The 20,576-nt window shown below is 42.7% G+C and overlaps 1 protein-coding gene across 1 annotated transcript in view; it reads right to left on the bottom strand.

The window, feature by feature from the left end:
• The window catches only part of plxnd1 (plexin D1), a 63,013-nt gene extending 44,124 nt beyond the window's left edge, over positions 1-18,889 (bottom strand). The window contains 8 exon segments of the mRNA XM_034126285.1: positions 1,500-1,608; positions 1,860-2,037; positions 5,901-6,030; positions 11,293-11,393; positions 11,978-12,109; positions 15,466-15,642; positions 17,529-18,212; positions 18,214-18,889. Of these exon segments, the coding sequence (XP_033982176.1) occupies positions 1,500-1,608; positions 1,860-2,037; positions 5,901-6,030; positions 11,293-11,393; positions 11,978-12,109; positions 15,466-15,642; positions 17,529-18,212; positions 18,214-18,741 (2,039 nt within the window). The 5' untranslated portion in view covers positions 18,742-18,889.
• Positions 18,890-20,576: the final 1,687 nt, after the last annotated feature.

Genomic DNA, 20,576 nt, shown 5'->3' with positions numbered 1-20,576 from the left:
AAAGAGACCCTCCTATCTAGTTTCCTTGTGGAGAAATGGCTCATAAGACTCTCTTTAGGGATTATTAAAAAAACCCAGCTTGAAGTGATTAAAATCAGACAGAGTATAGCAGCTCCGCAGTTTGCAGCTCAATGCTCATCCTGTGAGAATGGCACTTTGCTCATTATCACCTTCAATAAACCACCGTCTAATTTCACACTCCTGATCCTCGCCGCGCACCGAGGCCATGTGCACATATTGGGTTCAGTCTTGCACACATGTACCTGCAACTGCTGTGTTCACACCTCCAGACTGTTTTCAAAAAGTGAACAAAAGGGACACACCCAAACGATTTCAATCTCAGGGAATCAGTCAAACACACACACACAAACACACACAGTAATTCCCCTCCAAGCCTAATATCTGCCCATCAGATAAAGTGGATCCTCTGACATGGTCCAACATGCAAGAGGAAGCCAGCTGGATAGCCTGAAGATATGAGAAACCCCTCTTTGTGACCAGGCTATACGAGTCGCAGTCCTTCACAAAAACAAACATCAGTATGGCCAGCCAGACATACATATCCAATTTCCTTTGGCTTAACGTTTACAGCATATTAATCCCACATTTGATCCTGCACTGAGAAACCTTGAGTAAGCCAAATACGCAATAAGCCCTCCAAGAGGACGTGTCGGCAATATTTACCCACTGAGGCCTAAATAGAAAGCAGAGGAATAAACAAGAGAGGATAGGAGGTTACGGACGAGCCTCCCTGTTGGTGTGCACTTCTACAACGCTGTAGAGACATCTGACTGATGCTGTATATTGGCTATTATCGCAGTTAATTGGTATTTAGATTGAATTTAGGAAGGTTTGTTTTGAGGGATAGCCTGTAAATCAAATAGCCAATGATCAAAGCAGAGGAGGAAATAGTACTAACATCCTGTACTTAATAGTAGCAATAAAACAATGTAATAATACTTCCTCATAAATACAAGCCCACATTCAAAATACTGCTCTAATAAATGGATATAAAACATCAACAGTAAATTCTGCAATGCACATTTGTTTTTATGTTTGGATTTTATTTCAAATGTTCGACTTTTTGTGATATATTAGCCAATGTATTGCTTTATCTCAAACCGTTATGTAAATAAAACCATCTGAAAAGTTAGGTTGTGAAATAACTCTTTGGAATAGCTTAAAGCTTATTAACATCTGGAACATGACAATGTACTTTTGATATGTTTTATATGAAATCGTAATCATAATAACTAAGTAAGTAAGATTACAAAAGTGGTGAAAAAGTAGCAAAGGTTATTGGAAAATAAATGTGGGGTACGATAAAGGAAAATTGTAGTACTTGAGTAAATGAATTCGTTATTTGCCATCACTGTGTCTAAGTGAAAACATTTGTGTGCACGGTATCAGAATGATGCTGTAAGTTTGCCAAGCATCACCAACCCCGAATAAATCCAACATTTGAGATAAACAATGGTGACAATGAATTTGCGACTCACGATGTCTTGGGGTGTATGGCTCCGGTCCTCTTGCAGTCGTAGATGATGAAGCTCCCAGATACCACAGATGTGCCATTCACTTTTATCGCCACAGAAACAGTCAGATGATCTGCAGAAACAAAGGCATGTAAACAATGCAGCATGTGCGAGCATTCGAGATGGTATCACTGTCACAATACAAACAAGACGGCGAGGCATATTCACGCTACACTGACTTTGCTGCATTTTGAAAGACGAAAGGGGAAATTACATTTGTTCTAGTACGGCTCAACATAAATAAAATGATATCACATGTGACTGCTATGGAGATAAAGGGATGGCAGCCTTGGCACACAGCCAAAAGGATGTTCTCAGTCTCACCTGTGCCGGGGAGGATTGGTTGGTAGTTTTCTCGAGGCAGCAGGGGACAGGTCTGGATCTGAGCGGGACCGTAATCCAGGTGCACCGTGGCAGCTGTAGAAACACCCGGCCCATATTCACACTCCACCCGGGAGTTCACCAGATCAGGAACACTGCCATTTATCAGAATGCCGACATCCTAAGAAAGAAACAGATAAAGCAACATAAATATCAATAACCACTAATCTAAAGATCATTTAATTACTAATTAAGTCCTATATCCCCACGCACATGTATTCAAATCCAGTGTATTAGTGTATGGTAGAGGGCAAATGGCTTTGGCATTACTTCAAGTTTCTCCAGGATTCAGGAAGAGAGATGGAGAAACTAATGTGCGATGAAGAAACAGATGGTACAGTGTGACATTCAAATCTAAATGTAGCTATGAGATAAAGTATGACAGACGTATAATGAGAAACATAACACCTCACTGGTATGACTGAATTCCAGCTAAATCATTTCAATGTGAGAACAAAAAGGGGAAGAAGCAGGGGGCTGACGAAGATTGTTAAGAAGAGAGGAAACGAAAGATGACATATTCAGTAGCTCAGCAGATATGAGCCGAAGCGGCCGGGCAACATGTGCTAACATGTCTTAAAAATCCCTTCTATTGTTCGGTGGAAGTGATCATTTCCTGCCTATAGCCCTGACTTCCTGCCTGCTGCTTCCTGTTTGGGAGACAACCTTGAGCCGAGCTTCCTGCGGCTGTGAAGGATGCCTGTGGATCGGGCAGCTGGAAGATCTATTACACCCCACAGCCAAACTGACCTACATAACAGGCAAATATCCACAATTAATGAACCAATTAATGACCTGTCGTCTCTCAGTTGCGTCTAATTATGAGCTGTAATTAAAGGTCAAATACATTCCGAGTGTCAAAATTCAGTGAGCTAATTATCATATTGTTATTTGGCTTCTGCTGCGTGATGTACTGACTGGAAGAAACCGCTGAAAACAACAGCTCCCATGTCAGGAAGGTATGAAGCAGCAACTCTTATTGCCAGAATATATTATCCAACCAGGTCTGATTAAAATCTGACTGGTGGAGTTTCTCTGCGTACCAAAACCATTTAATACATGATATATGTGAAGAGTTTAAGGCGACAGATATTGTGGAGGTTCATTACTGAAGTCAGGAAGCAGTGAAGAAACTCACCCTAGGGTTAGTTTTAAGTGCTTTTGTATGTATCCGAAAGATTACATGCATTTCTTCATTTGTACAATATAAACATTATGTCAAAGAAGGTGGATTAGTGTAGTTTAAGTTAATAATATTCCTTGTTTTGTTCCACAGTAGTTTTAGAGGTTAATGAGAAATCGCATTGGTTTGCCCAGGGCAACAACACTGTTTTTACTGCCGGTATATAATGATCTTTACAGCACTATTTTTGCAGTTTAAAAAAAATATATATATAGAGTTACATTCAAACAGGAAGTAACACCAACTTTTTTGAAAGCTGCTTCAAATGAAATCTGTTAAAAGATATATATATTTATTTCACAGACACTCTTCGAGCTGTCTTGCCACTGTCAAAAAATGCTGTGAATATTTCCAGGTGTGACTAGATCCATCAACATCACCCTCAAACATCAAGCCAATTTAGTATGCATAGTGATATGTGGCACCTACTTTTGTCACTTACTCAGACATATTCGAAAGCCCATTTAGAATGAATGTGTAGAATTGATTTGAGATACAGCTGTGATTTTCAATACTACCGCCCATTTGGGCAATTAATGTATCTAGGTCAGAGACAGAACTGTACATCAATGGTTGCTTAAACCGTTAAAAGTCCATTTTAAAATCAATGGTTACACATTTGGATATGGCTAAAAATCTTAGTAAACACACAAACTAGTGCACGTGTTTATGCTAACAGGCTGTTTGTGTTCAAACTAACACCCTTATCTGGCATGCTTATGCTAAACCCAGGGAAGGTGACAGTTTATCAAGTGATTTATGTTTCTTTTGATATTGATTTAGGCACAAAACTAAATGGGTGGGGAGGAGGACTTAATCCTATATTTATATTTATGAAAAAGTCAAGCCCCACCTCCCCCCGGCTTATTTTTATGTATCCATTTGACATTGAACAAAAAATCCTGCCCCCAAGACCTCACAACAAACACACATTTAACATTTCAAAAATATAGTCACTCTCTCAATTTGTAAAAAGAGTTGTTAATAAACTTTGGCTGCTAAAATCTACATTTTAACCCTCCCTATATTGTAACATATAAAATACATATGAATTAGATCAGATGAGGTTGTACCTTGGTATGTTTGAGATCAGATGTCTGATGTCTTTGAGTCATAATACAATAACACCATGATGCCTCCTACAGCATGTGCTCTCACTCTATTCATTGATATACTCTTAATGTACAGCAGTTGTTATGCAGGCACTGTGGCCTAATGAGAGAAATACAGACACCTCTCAATTTTGGTTGCCCCACTCCAGATTTAAAATAAAGAAAATAATTACATCAGGTTATATTGTTGCCTATGAGATCAGATTTCTAAATGTCATAAACCAATTACATGAAGGCTGAATTGCATAACCAGCGGGGCTGGACACAATTAAATAGGCTGCAGTTATCTCATGAGGCAAAAAGTATGGGCAATACAATTCAGCAAGTTTGTCTAAATCTGTTGGATTTTATTGTGCGCTAAAAAGTTGGAATGGTTTTTATCTTGATTTCTTGAAATCTGCTCTCTGTGTTTGATGTTTGATTTAGCAGCACAAAGCTTCACAAATTCAGCAATTTTTTTGAATTGGTTTTTGTGACAGTATTTTGATCATTAATTTATTTCATTTTCATGCAAAAATGGCAGCACATGTAGTTTTGAGCCTCTCAAATATTGAGAATTCTTGCTTTTTTTCTGTTTCATATTATATTATCCAATATCTTTGTGTGTTGGACTGACCAAACAAGACATTTAACCTCCACTTTGAGAAACTATTAATGGGCGTTTAAAATATATATATATTTTCGGACATTATGTAGACGAAACAATTCAGCAACTAATTAAATAATAATTCAACCTCACCTCAGGTTCTCCTGTTAGTTTGCACACTGATTGTTACAGACTTTAATGTTACAATTCAAGATATTTAAACTTGACTTGAATGTTTAAAGGTTTATAATTAAGGTATCTGAATGCCATTTTAAACAAACCAATTTGGATACTTGAATCTGGAAAAGAAGTCTAGCTTTTACAGACCTAGAGGTAACTTTCCTGCTGAGCCCATCGGAAGATATCAAATTAAAAGTGAATCACTGTCAGTAAACAGTTAAAGTCATTGCTCACACACACGCAGGACAGAGGGAAACAGCTGTGTATGGCATGCTGTCTCATGCTGTGCCACCAGTCAGTTCTGGTTTCACACACACACCTTGTTTGCTGTTTTAAGACCTAAATGATACATATAAATACGTTCTTGGTGTCTTGGTTACAGTGCAACCTACTGTGAAAGAACAAATGATAAAGTGTGTGTTCAGATCAGTTGTGTACTGGAGGAATCACGCATGCAGAACTGATCATATTACTGAAGCTGCAAAATGTTAACGGCCACAGTCACACGTTTCATTTGGCAGAGTGCGATGTTAACTTGCATCGCAATATGTCGTAACTCTGTACGCCACATTTAACTTTACCACAACTAAAGCGAGCAGAGTTGGAGTGAAGCAGTAAACATTGAAAACAAAATTAATTGATTATAGCCGCTTCAATATTCATAGTAAAGTCAACCTTAATTTGACTTTATAAGAGGTCGGTGAGTTGGAGCGAATTGCTGCAGCGCACACTGTTGGAATAACTTTATCAGCTGAGTCATAATAATAGTGTGCACAATAATAGTGAGAGGTGTCAGGTTATAAAGGCCGGTCATGAGCCTTAAATACACTGTCCCCGTTACAAACATGACTTTTACAAGAGTACATTCTATGTGACTTATAAAATGGGTGTGATGGACCAGAATAATATTGAGGGAGTTTTACCTTGATGTCTGCAGCGATGCTGATCTCCGGGGGTGTCAGGGTCATGGACGGACACTGCTGCGGGCCTTCACCCATGCTGATCCAGGAGCGGGCCAACAGCCCCTGAGCGCACTCCTTCTGGATGGTACATCTGGACAAAGTGACAAATAGAAATGTTGGCACGGTAGTCATTTAAATATATCCAGCATATTAAGGTAAAGATAAGATCACAGTTTTCCTGCAGTGAATATGTCATGGAAAATGAAATCCTAAACACATTTTCATGATCACCTTCAGAAAAACCGTGCTGCAGCTAAAAGGTCGGTGTAACATTTGCGAGTTTCCATCAGCGTGTCCCATATCACAATGTGATCATATAGTAATTGCTTGTCAATGCAATCCTCAGCCATCGGACCAACAGACTGAGCTTTAAGGTCAACATGTTATCCTTTGTGAGGAAGCGTAAAAACTTTTGTTTTAATTTTATCCCAGGATTTGAACAATTCTCACCCTTTGGCTTTCATAGTCTGCTTCCCACAGATTTATGAGGTGCTTTGGTCTCCTAAAGTCACATTCACACCTCGGCTGTCAGTTTGTCTGGCTCAACACAAGAGACTACTTGACTCTAGGTCACAAACATTGCTATGGCAACGCATCCCGCAGGCAGTAAGATCAGGGGCCGGTTGCCGATTGTTGAATAAAAAGAAATCTGCTGATTCCTAATCTGGGTGGACCATGAATGCGTGTGTCTGTGTGGACGTGCATACATAAAGAATACAGTGTGTTTGCGCCCATTTGTGAGTACAATGAATGTCTAGGACAGAAGAATTGTAAAAGGGCATTCAACAAGCAAGGTGGCCTCGTACTCTCTGCCTCACTAATGAACTTCACTGGCCCTTGGCACAGAGCTCAGTTCATCTGCAGTGCAGGCTGGAAGGACAAAGTGACCTTAGTGTAAAGAGACTCTAAACAGGCCCCATTTAGAAACGTCCTTACACGCTACATAATGAGTTTGGCACATCACACTTCCCTCTCACACTTCTATAGTTGTTTTAAAATAAAGTGTGTCAGTGTGACCGCATGCCTTTAAGTGTGAGTATTTGTGTTCGGAAAGAGCAAATGTCCAGATTCTCAGTCCCACTGGCACAAAGGGACAGAGAGGGGCAGGGGGGTTAGCTGCTAATCTAAAGATAGAAGTGAGTGCCTCTGCAAGCCACACAAAAATCCCCTAGACACAAACACACTGAAATAAAACACCCTGAGCAGTTTCATACGCTGGAAACTTGTAACGCTATTGATCTGTTTTCATTTTCAAAGTTGTTCTTAGAGTACAACTTCGTATTGGTGCGAAAATAATAGCAGAATTTCCTGAGAATACCGAAGTTCTGAAGAAAAGGAAAAGTGCTACTTTTGAGTCATCACTTACAATGGCTTCCTTTAAGTGTACTGTGCCATTTCCATTAGGTAATGGGCTCATAAGCAAATAAAATGCAAGTCTCTTTCAAGAAGTAATCCAAGGCATACTTAAGGGTTTTTGCAAATTAAAAAATGCGCCAAATTCACATGGTAATTTGTAAATACTGTAAGAGGACTCAGTCATTGTGACCAACACAGGTCTTCATCAGGGTCACGACTAGCTTGCACACCTATAATGTGTCCCTGTAATGAGTAGAGTGGGAGGAGAGGTTCTCTGTCCAAATGCACGGCTGATTGGTCAAAAACAAGGAGGAGATACATCATAAAGAGGAGAAAGAAAGGAGGAGGGAAGAGAAGGGGATTGGAATTAAAGGAAAGAAGAAGAAATAAGGGAGGGCCGCATAAAATGATTAATGATGGAAAGGGAGATAAAGATAATTACTATAGGTTATGAATTCCCTAATCTATAACCTGTTTCACATGTTTCTTCTAACAGAGAGACATACATTGAATTGATAACCAGGCATTGGTCATTTTAAATACTTATGGCTATGTAGAATAAAGACATTTCATTTTGCACATACCCAAGAGTTCTTAATCAGATGGTTTAGCCAAAATGAAAAATATATATTTTTCCGACATTAATGGTCTCCTGGCGTTTTAAAATTGCCACTATCAGAAACACAAATTCAATGTTTTACGACCACAGACCTGCAAAATAATAGCACCAACTAGCCCCAAACATGGGAAATGGGTGACACTAGCACCCTGCAAAACATTACCATACAAGCTTTGAAACAGATAAAATGTTAGTAAGCTGACATTAGCATTTAGCTGTGAGCAGCCTCGCTGATATCCTAGCGTGACTGAGGACTCCCTTCTCTCGTCGTTTTCTAAATTCATTATATTCCATAAAAGAACATGCCAAACTTCTCAAACAAGAGCTTTGCTGAAAAAATAAAGTGCCAAATTAGCAGCAAACCAGAATACATCTGTTGTGGCAGACCTGACAAAATATTTGAAGCTAACTCTCAGTACCAGACTGTTTTTAAATATTCACTTCTGCAGACACTTAGCACAGAAAAACAATAAAGTACCATATCCCAGGCGTATATCTTTGAAATAATAATGAAAAACATTTGTGACATCTAACCATGAGCTATGTCATGTGTTTTGAGATTTATTTACACTTACTTTTGAAATCAAGGAGTGAAACATTGCTTCCTCTTGGGTTTCATTGGGTCAAAAGTGCCCTGCTTGTTTTCCTTCTAGACGAATATATTTAGATTATCAAGTAAACTCCAGATTTTATCTTTAAGTACTGAATACATCATAGATGCCACTCGGTAGCAGGCTTCCAGGAAATGTCATTTTATGATTTCAAAAGAAATAGACATGCAGTCTCAGATCAACATCAACAAACGCTGTGTGATTTGTAAGGACAGGCTGGCAAACTCACTTCATGATATCTTCTCCTTTCTCTATTGTTTCTATTTCTTCTTGAAATGCATTCATGAATTGCCTGCTTATTCACACAATGCTTAATACATTAAAGCATTTCTCTCCTCACACACACACACACACACACACACACACACACACACACACACACACACACACACACACACACACACACACACACACACACACACACACACACACACACACACACACACACACACACCACACACACACACACACACACACACACACACACACACACACACACACACACACACACACACCTCACCTGCCTCCCATCAACATGCTGACTTTTCAAACAGCTTCCTAAAATAAACACAGTGAACATATGCAGCTAAAATATGACCTGAGAAAACTCATCACCTCCTAAGTGTCCGCACGTCAGATTATGTGGGAAACCAGCGGGACTGTTCACAGCCGGAGAAAATGCGAGCTGCACACACAGCAACACACACAGACTCACACAAAGTCACTGAGAGATAAGTATGATCATTTGCGAATAGCAAAGATTGCACATGACGAGTAATTTAATTCAAAGAAGATATTTAAGTGCTTTCATGTGACATGTGGGTCAGATTAAACCGGCTCCAGCATGAAAAAGTGATCTAAGCTTTATCTCCCATCCAGAAACTATGTCTTTCTCTCGCTCTCTTTCAGACAACAATGGCGGCTCCAACAAGCCAACAGACATGTTTTTATGCTCCCTCTACATGCAGACGTGCAGAGAGATGTCAGAGCTGTGCATAAAATCAAACAGACACCCACAGCGACAGTTGTGGCTTCACAGATTGTGAGATACTTCTCTTTTGGTCTTTTTTTTCTTCCCTCTACTCAGTATGTGTAGTTGTATCAGAGAGCGAGGTGATAGAGGAGACCATCCACCCCCACACATCAACCCCCTGATCCCCCGGGCTCTGAGGCCACAGCGCCAGCCCAGCGGCTGGCATGACTGGCCAAACAGTACATCAAACACACACACTCACACACACATCCACACACATACACCCATGACATCAACTCCCTGGCCTCCGAGAGCCAGACAGCGACACACACTCATGCTGACACTAACACACAGGCTGACACACTTTGACATTTCCTTGTCAAAAGAACCAGTGTGCACTCTCCCTCCCACCACCATCATCACAATCAACGCTCCTTTGTAGAGGGATAGAGAGAGGAGGACAAGGGCACTGGGGGAGGAGGAGACCAGGACCAGGGAGACATAGAGCGTGGTTGAGAGTGGGATAACTAAATTCTCAAAGCTACTGGAAAATAAGAGGGCAAGAAATGAGAAGAAAAAAAAGCAGAAGACAGCGAGAGAATCACGAGGGTAAAAATTCAGTGAAGCGAGAAAGGGCCTGGGATAAAGAGACGACAGATAGATAGATAAATAAGAAGGGGAGACAGGGAGATGACAGCGAGACAGTTTGACCACACACACACACACACACACACACACACACACACACACACACACACACACACACACACACACACACACACACACACACACACACACACACACACACACACACACACACACACACACACACACACACACACACACACACACACACACACACACACACACACACACACACACACACACACACACACACTCATCAGTTCCACTCTTCCAGCTCTGAATGGCCCTTGGCAATGCCAGAGCCCCCAGAGCTACATCACAACTCATCACAAAATTCACTATCTCGCCTGATCTGTTTTAATCACCAAGCAAACAACACACACACATACACACACACCCATGCAGAACACAGAAAACAACACACACAAACAAACATTACACTCGATATCACACATATTATTCTCGCAGAAAGCAAGTGAACACAGAGCCAGAGAGCCGGCCCTGACAGAGCCACATTAATCACAGTGTACTCGCGCTCGCTCACAGTTTCACTTCCGCCAAGTCACTCCTCGCCTGAGCTCCCCGCCCGTCAGTCCATTCTCAAACTACTACAGAGGCAAGGGAGCCCTCTGAACAATGATGTTACTGCCCAGCCTGAGGCCTAATGAAAAGCCAATCAATTTTGCTCCATCCCACAACCGCTTTCCAGCCCAAAAACACCCTCTCTATACTGCCAAGGCTCATTTAGACAGGCAGCATTTTTGAGAATAGCAATGATGATGAAAACCAGCCAGCAGGCTTCAGTGGTTTTATCGATTCAAAAGCTAAAAGTATGAAAACAACAAGGTGAAATTGTTTTATTATGCCATCAATCTGATCTTTCATTGCTTCAAAAAGAGCGTAAGGTCAACCACTCATATAAACATCTGCAGCTGAGTTACTTTTTAAATACAGACGAAACAGACAGAGGACATTTCCACAATTCCTAAACAGATTACTTCAAAATAAGGATGTGGCATGTGACACACAAGGATATGATAATCTGATTGAATTATATATTTTACTGGCAGCAGAAAAGAGGCTGAGTGTCTTATGGGGACATTTAAGAAACAGACAGAGAAACAAAAACAAACTGTGTGTGTTTCTCACCGATTCTCCAGAGTGCACCAGCCACAGTGGGCGTCGCCGGCTCCCAAACACTCACCGCAGCTCGTCCACTGGTCACAGTCGGCCACTCTCACCCTGAGCATCTGCACACCACAGCACAACACACACACATGTTAAACACTCAGGGAAAAACAGCTGACTTTACAGGGACTCTTTTTAACGGAGAGCTAGTGAGGAAGATTTGACCTGTATTTGCTCGAAAATAATATTGAAAATTAACTAATCATTTAGCATGCAAACTTTTTGCATCTTAAATGTGAGAATTTGTTGATTTTCTTTATTCTTTTTACATTTAATATCTTCGGGGTATGCACTTTTTGGTATAGACAAAACAACTATTTTAAAGAGTTTCCCTCAGGCTTTGGGAAAAACTGGTTAAACTTACAATCAGGTGCATTTGCAAACTACAGAGATGCTGAAGATGCAGCTACATCCTGTCATATGGTTTAAAAAATGCAGCAAAGAAATCTACTGAAGGTCTGCACACGTGGCTATCTTCACCACAAATATGTGTGTTCAGCTTAATTGTGGTGAGGATGACTGACTGGATGTGAAATGAGGTCTGATTGTTGTCATCATGACTGTTCTTCAAGCCGACCTGAATACATCTGGGACAGAGAGGTAAGGAGGTCTTGAGACCGAGCATCGCTTGCAACCACATTCTTACATGGTGAGAAGTCATGAGATAAAGGAAGTTCCTGTCGTTGGGGTCGAAAGTCATGATGTGGTGGACTGCTTCACTTGCTGGCAACTTCAGCATCCATTGATTTCTCAAGGTCATGTTCGCCAAGAGGGTCAGCTGTGAAAAAGACAAAGGACACAGGTTGGAACAGGTCCAGAAATGTTGAAATTACTATTTTTCTCAAGGCTAACTCCCTGGCAAAGGTAAATGAGCAACATTTTTTCTTCATCTGCATACAAAAGAACTTGTTTAATAATTGAGAATACCTCAATACAACCACAGTCGTTTTCTTTTGATCAAGCAGTTCAGTTCAAATTCAGGGCCAGGTGTTTTGCTCAACAGCTTATTTATTCACGCCCTCCACCTGCTTTTGACGGTGAGTTGATGCCAGCAATCCACGTCATGATCACGCCACTTATTGTGAGACAGCAGCTAACTAACAGCAAGCGGTTTATGGAAGAAATACACATGATTTTATATGGAAACTGTAGCTCTTCTGAATCTCACTGAGATACAATGCTTAAAGCTTGATAGCTGCCAGATTTTATTAATTGTATTTTCTTAATCACCAATGTTGTTCTCTTTTATTAAAAAATATTCGTAACTAGATTCCAGGAAGTCCTTTGTTCATGCTTTGTGCCTAATCTCGATTCACGGAGCAGTGATTTATCTACACGCTGGCCTTCCTGTAGCTCAAGATAATAAAACGGGTGACATGTTCTCACGTACGTAAGCACACACAATCACACACACACTGAGCTGTGTATAAAAACAAACTGCGCTGAGTGAGACTTCCTGTCACGCAGACAGTGAAAGCTCTTATTTCTGCGAATTGCTGTGTGTCTCTTCAATGAAGACATCCTGCCGTTCTGAGGAACTGGCAAACTGACCAGCATCTGGTGACAAGCACGGGCTGTGTCACTTCTCCATCCGTTAAACACACAAACACCCTCTCTCAAACACTTGAACACACACACACACACACACACACACACACACACACACACACACACACACACACACACACACACACACACACACACACACACACACACACACACACACACACACACACACACACACACACACACACACACACACACACACACACACACCACCACCCACTGAGACTGTGCTGGTTAATGTTGAACCACAGCAGACAGGAAGCTTAGTAAACCATTGGCTTAACCTCTGATAAGATGAATTATCTCCACCTATAAATATCACTGTCTTTTTTATAACACCACCCACCCATCCGCACACACACACTCTGTTTTGGAGATAGTAAGCAGCAGTGCTATGTCCTCACCCCCATGCCCCAGCGACTACAAACACATGCGCTGAGTGACACAGTGAAGAGCGAGTAAACAGCAGCCCACACACCTGGACAGGGAGCAGAAAAGGAGCAGAGAGGAGAGCTGAGGCACAGTGCGCCACGAGGTCAACCAACAAAACACCTGCTGTACTGGCAGGTCTCTCTGACTCCATTCTTTGTCTATGTGCCGGCAGATGAAAGACCCTATTCAACCAAGAAGTGCTCAGCTGCTGTGCGCTCATTCTGTGTGTGTGTGTGTGTGTGTGTGTGTGTGTGTGTGTGTGTGTGTGTGTGTGTGTGTGTGTGTGTGTGTGTGTGTGTGTGTGTGTGTGTGTGTGTGTGTGTGTGTGTGTGTGTGTGTGTGTGTGTGGATATGTACCTGTGTGTAAAGGAGAGAGAATAAAGAGATGGAGGCAGGGCAGTAGAGAGGGAGATAAAGTCTGTTTGTTTGCAAAATGAATCAATGGGATTTTTATATTTCAGACAGAGTACCAGGGGGAGACAATGAAGCGATGAACTGTGGAGTGGAGCAGTGGACTGACTGGGGGAGTAAATTGAGAGTGAGTGAGATAAAGACGGTCACTGCGAGGGGCAGAAAATGGAAGTCAGCGGTAATGGGGAGGGAGAGACTTCATTAAAAAATGCATGTAATTACAAATTACTTTACTGAGGGACCTCTCAAAGACAGTAAAAGAGGCCTAACTTAATCTCAACCACTGTTCCCCTGTGTTTAGACGGAGCCAAACTCACAGTCAGAATCACATTACACACACTAACAGCACCATTAACCTCTGTAACAGCTCTATCCTCAGGGCACACACACACACAGAGGCACAGACAGACGCTGCCGCACACACAGATGCATACACAAACAATAAAAGACACATAAAGCTGTAAAAGACAGAGTGTGTTGTTGCCCAAGGTCACAGAAATACTACGCTCCCTATATAACACACACTCGGAGAGAACACACATATAGCATATAATCACAGGGTTAGCATTCATCTGAGTAAACACATGAAATCACTAAACCACTCACACTGGCCTTCAGACAAAGTCAAACACCTAAAAAACATTCAAACCTGCAATCAAGCCAACAGACATACACAAACACACTCATATACACAGTTGCTCACACCATCCCAACCAAAGTTTTGCATCTGGTTTAAACCATCCAAAAACGAATTACATCTGGGGCGAAAAACAGGGCTTTCATCTGGAGAGGAAATAAGAAACTCTTTGAGCAGGCCAAACACGAAACTGCCCTTCAGCACAATGGTTTTCATGTTGTAAAAAAGTACAAGCCTAATGCAAAACAATAGGGTCGGAAAGCTCTCAGAGTCGGTTTATGTTGTTTCCTGCAGACAGCTGAGTAGCAGCTTGTGGCGCTTGCAGGCAGCTTCTCAGCTCAGCTCAGTCAGGGGTGACTAGGAATGTGGTTGAGACAGAATTAAGGAATGCTGTTAATTGGACGAGAAAAGTTTTTCACGAGCCGGACCCTCTGCAGATGTTGCAGACCAACACACTGCAGGGCTGAGTCATACTTCGCCAACCGCTCTGGTTAAACGGCGCTCTGGTTGATGAGCTCTCAGACAATAGCCAGGTCTGAGGAACATTAGAGCTCATGATCAGGACTGCTTAATGGGCCGTCATGGGTCACGCATGATTGTAGCCCAGGGGGGGTGGTGACAGTGCTGAGAAAACCTACGGGATGAAAGCCGACATTCCTCATCGTGTTTCATCACACACCTACATTTTGGGTAATTGAAAGACTAAGCAGCCACATCAGAGCGGCACTAAGTAACTGTTCCTGTTAAAGTTTTTCCAAGCTTAAGGGCACAAACACATTAAAAATATTAACTCCATTCAGTGGTGACCATCTGCTGCAACTGTGATTTAACCTGAGGTTAGTTTAGAAAAGTTTCATTCTTTCGTGTGTGTGTGTGTGTGTGTGTGTGTGTGTGTGTGTGTGTGTGTGTGTGTGTGTGTGTGTGTGTGTGTGTGTGTGTGTGTGTGTGTGTGTGTGTGTGTGTGTGTGTGTGTGTGTGTGTGTGTGTGTGTGTGTGTGTGTGTGTGTGTGTGTGTGTGTGTGTGTGTGTGTGTGTGTGTGTGTGTGTGTGTGTGTGTGTGTGTGTGTAGACCTTCTTATGTGTCTCACCTTACGAAGTCGTCCGTTACTGGTTCCCATGAAAACCACAGTATGGTTGTGCACATTGTCCACAGAGACTGAAGTTAGGCCCGTGTATTCAACCAGAGGAATGGCCCTCAGGGACCTCCGCAGGGCCAGGGGGTGCTGGAGGTGGGCCGCCCCGCAGTCCAACTGATCGGGCTGCAACTACAACACAGACAAAATGAGAGTGAGATCAATGCTCATTAGCTCTCAGATGGAAGCACACCATACAGATTAGAAAGCACGAACAGAGCACAGGAAGAGCGCTGCATGATGAAAGCGATGTGGAAAACAAGGGCTGATAGTGGCACATCACAACCGTGCCGCTCATTCTTATAAATCACTTTTTAGACATCTCAGTGAATACTTGAAAGGGGCTTACAAGGGTCTTCAACACTCATAAGACTCTGCTTTTGTCAAATCCTCCGCGAGCAATGATAAAACATTAGTGCCATGCTTGGATGAGCACCAGGATCTATTGGGAATTCTCTGAATATTTCAGAGCACGCAAAGTCAAAAAAGAAAAAAAAGATGAAGAATTAAGCAGTGTAGATATTTGGAGAGTTGTTTCCCACAGGCCCTTCTGCTCGAAGCCTTGTCTCTCTTATCATAAATTGTGTCTGGCTTTTCCTCTGTGCTGGCCTTCAGTATGTCGACTACAAAAAGATCACATTTCAGCGGCCATGGCAACACAGAAGTAAAACTTAAGAGAGTATAGCTTTATTCTGAGATCTAAGTCTACATTACAGCGAAATGTAGAAGAATCCACTGTTGGCCACTTTGAACTGAGCAGTTGTCTATCTGAAGAAGGCCTCTGAGCCATTTGAGATAGTATTCAGAAAACTGGTCACGGGAGGAGTGGCCCCGGGGCCACAGACGACAAGACAGTGCCAGCGAGGAGGGCAACTTTCTGACCTGACAGCAGAGTGGTTGGGGGACAGCCTCCTTTGACCTCAGCGCTGCCACTCAAAACAACCTCAATAAAAAGCTGGAATTTCACTGCATTCCTATAAAACTGGCAAAGCTTTCTCTGCCTTTATTATCAGAAACAATCCATATGGAGGGAATACACAAAGGGCAAGTATGCACCACTTAATTTTCTTTAAGGGCAGATATTTAGTTCGGTATGGAAAAAATGTAGTTAAAAGCAAGATAATATCTGACCCTGTGTTTGCGACAAAGCTGCTATTTATTCACTTAAACTGTGCCTAATATGTGGTTCAGTTATGGTTACCAGCACACATTCAATGATAAAAAAAGAAATGTCTGAGGTATAATGGAAAAACAAAGTAGCCTATTGACCTGTTCCTCTCCTCACATTTGATAAGATAGGGAGCTGCTGGATGTGAGAGGAATCTCACCCTTCCCATAACCCCCAGCTTTGCTCTAGGTCAGGGCATCTATCATGACCTCTACTCGTGACATGGGGGATCCTCTCTCCAAATCTTGTGCCTCAGGGCTAAAGAGGATAACCGCTGTAACCAGAAATGGAAACTGTCAGAGAATAAGGAGTTATGAGTGAGTTTATCTTATCTGTTTTGTAGGCTTGGAACAAATGTAAGGACCTTCATAAATCAGAATCAGACAGAGAATGATGGAGGTCAAGTGTGTTTATGTGCAATACAAGAGCTATGGTCAGAAGTGGTAGAGGTATTTAACAGGAAATTATCAAACTAAATATCTTATATTCAGCATCTCCATGTTTTGTTAAATGTTCATGTATCTGAATCAAAAATAGTTACAATCAAACAATCAATGCAAAATAAAATTAAAATTAAAAAGTGGAAAAATGTCTTGGTGAGGATAGCAATGCCTCTGTTGTTTCCTTATTCCTTCTCTCATATTCTGCCCCATCAAGAGACTGACACTTGGGTAAGTTTTCAATTAGAGAAGTCGATTAATTGCCATTTTGTCTGATAACTTAGACTATTAGGCCAATGACACTTGATAACATTTTAATATTAGCCTACCATGCCAACATTTAAATCAAATGTACCTTAATGACCCCAATTTGGACTGTAATATTTGACAAAATAAAATGAAGCACTTACCACCAGGTTTCCCTTCTGGATGCAGGCTGCCCCGGAGCCCTGGATAACGCTGTCCAGCACCTGGACATCGCTGCTGGGAGAGTTGGAGCAGTTCCTGCGGCCTTGTCGGATCTCCTCATCGATGTCTCCAAACTTGAAAGCGCACAGAGCAGACTTTCTGTCCGCCTTGGAAAACACTCCAAACAGGTAGGGCTCGGAACTCTTCCCGTCTTCTGTGGGGATCTCCGCGGGGTAAACGGACAGCAGCCGGTTGTAAATGTTCCCGTTAAATCCACACTGGAGCGGCATCTGGATGTAGGATTCAGTGAGCTTCCTGCTCTCCGGCCCGCTGGGTTTTCGGGGGTTCTCGGTGTCCAGACATATCCTGGCGAGGATGCTGTTGGGCAGGCTCTCCTTGTGGCCCATTTTCGCGTCATTATTAAAGGCAATGTAGGAATAAGTCTTCTGCATGAAAGCGTGTACGAAGTTCAGCTTGTTTTTAGTTTTAACATCTTGCTTGATCTTGAATACATTATCCTCTGAAGGGTTAATGTCATAGGTGAAAAGCCGGGATAGATCCTTGATATTCAGGGAGCGGATGGCGATCTCCGGTGTGTTCTCAAAGCGCAGGTCCTCCTTGCTGTGGTTCTTTGGGAAAAACTGGGTACCAGCCCCAGTGTAAGTGGCCCCGACGAGAAGCCGGGTGTTTCCCCCCGTGGCTCTTAAAGATCAGACCCACCGTGGATGCGTTTGGGTGATTGGCAGCAATGTTCAGCATGCTAGGGAAAACAGTCTTCTCGCCCTGATGTGGGAACTCCACCGCTATCTCCGAAATATTCTCGATATTTCTGAGCTCACAAAAGCCTTGATAGACGGACCCACACACCAGCACGACCCCTTGATCCCGGTCCAGCTTCAGGAGCTTGTTGTGGTTGTCAGTGAGGGATTTGGGATGCTCGCACGGAGCCTGGGGCAGCTGTGGCGCATGGCACAACAGGTTGTCCTCCACCGGTCCGGTCCTCTGCTCCACCTCGATGCTCAAGGTCCCGTTCAGCTGGTAGACTGTGTTGACGGTAGCCAGGTACACCTTTCTGGACACCGGGTCCACCGCGAAGTTATTGGTCTGATTTGGAGACGCGAACGCCTGTTGGATGTGCAGCGCGCTGGCACTCCGGTGCGTCTCCAAAGCCAGGACGCCGAGGAGCAGAACAGCTATCTCTATCGAAGGAGGCATTTTTCCTTCTGACCGGCTTCCGCGTGTTCTGTGCCGTGGGGTGCATTGAGCAAATACAAAAATGTGTGTTTGTTTCTACTGCGACAATCCGAGAGGAAAGGCTGTTTCCTGCTCAACGCCTATACCCAGAATGACGCGATAAGCGAGTCGTGCTTCCTTTTCAGGCTGCCTCCCCTGTCCCTCTCTTCCCACTGAGCAGCTCAGCAGCCTCACCCGAGGCGCACTGTGCCACAATAGCCTGCCTTGCTGAGATTTTTATGATCTTTAAACAATAGTCCATTCCAGACCAATAGTTAATGTTTATTTGTTAGTGGCCAATTTCTGGATATTGTCTGCACAAATGTGTTTAAACTTGTTTGGAGTGATGTTTCAGTTCCGCTGAAAAAAATATTTTATGAATAAAAAAAATCATTATTAAAGTACACATTTAGGGAAAATGTGGACTTTACTAAGTCTTCAACTGATTAAGCCTAAAGAGTGGCACACCTTCCCCTCCTATCAAAGCACTGTCAGGCTACTTTGTTGTGATCGACAACAGCATAATTATTAGATGTAGGCTATGACTAAATTATAAAAAAATAAATAAAAAAAGATAATTTGACATGAATGCCATAAAGTTCAGATACATTTCAAACCAAATTGTTCTGATTCAAAACAATATCACAGAGGCTACATAGGTCTATTTGAACATTCTGTATGAACTTATTTGAGACCCTGTCATATGAAGTTGTAATGATTATAACTTGTTTCTCTCAAAATGGGCCACTTGATGAATCTCCTTCTCTGCGTGGTTCCGCTCATCTTGGGGTTAATGGCGGGTCACAGTCCCACCTCCTGTGCTCTCCAGTCCCTCGGCTCTCAGATTAGTTCTGCAGATCCGGAGGGTTCCGTTTTGGGCACATACGGCACAGTAAGCAGCGTGAAAGTGCTACCAGATGGGCACATCAGCGCACCTTTCCGGTTTTTGACATCACATCTATCCAACACAGCTTTCTTGCGAGCTTTACTCATAAATATTCAAGCACAACACATGCGCCCCCACTAAAAAATGCACGAATATGGTTAGCATTTTTTGTCTCTGGATAGGGTGGGCATATGCTCACATTTCTGAATAGAAATGAATGATCCCTAGTAGGCAGACTACCACGAATGTGTCAGACACTGCATAAATCAGTTTGCAGGCGAGCCCGAGAAGTGTTATCTCTGAATACATGCAATAATTAAAGTTGATGCTAAATCGTGCGTAATCGCTTGTGCCTATTTACTGTGGACTCCTCTGGGGACAGACTCACTCTCTCCGTCACCACTTGCAGCTTTCAGAAGGGCAGATAAGTGCGCCCCGTGTTTACCTTGGCGCACAGCCATGCGCATCAAATCTGGCAGTGTAAAGAGGAAAGCGCTCTGATAAAGTGCAACATAATGACCCCCCCAACTGCACAGCACAATAACTGAGCCACCAACAGTCTCAACACTGTGAGCGTGCGTGTGTGCGCGAGCCCTAGCACTAGCAGGCAGGACGTGTATGAGTTCCTGCGGGGATAAGGCTCGGTGCGGGTCAAAGCTGACCGCATCAGATATCACCGGCGAGGTGTGACTGATGAGTGCTGCGGTTTGGAGCTGCTCAATCAAACACGGCATTCAACGGAATTAATGTTTGTGTGTGAGTGTGTGTGTGTGTGTGTGTGTGTGTGTATGTGTATGTGTGAGTGTGTGTGTGTGTGTGAGAGAGACAATATTATAATAAAGTCTGGGGGGGGCATGGTCTCTCCTGTGTTTATAATGAAAATATTGTCCCTGGTGGCCCACTCTGGTTTTTGGCAGTAGGGCTGCGGTTT

This window comes from Trematomus bernacchii, unplaced genomic scaffold, assembly GCF_902827165.1.
Source record: "Trematomus bernacchii unplaced genomic scaffold, fTreBer1.1, whole genome shotgun sequence".
NCBI classification, from domain to species: domain Eukaryota; kingdom Metazoa; phylum Chordata; class Actinopteri; order Perciformes; family Nototheniidae; genus Trematomus; species Trematomus bernacchii.
Note: the sequence above shows the minus strand (reverse complement) of the source record. Positions and strands in the feature narration are given on the sequence as shown.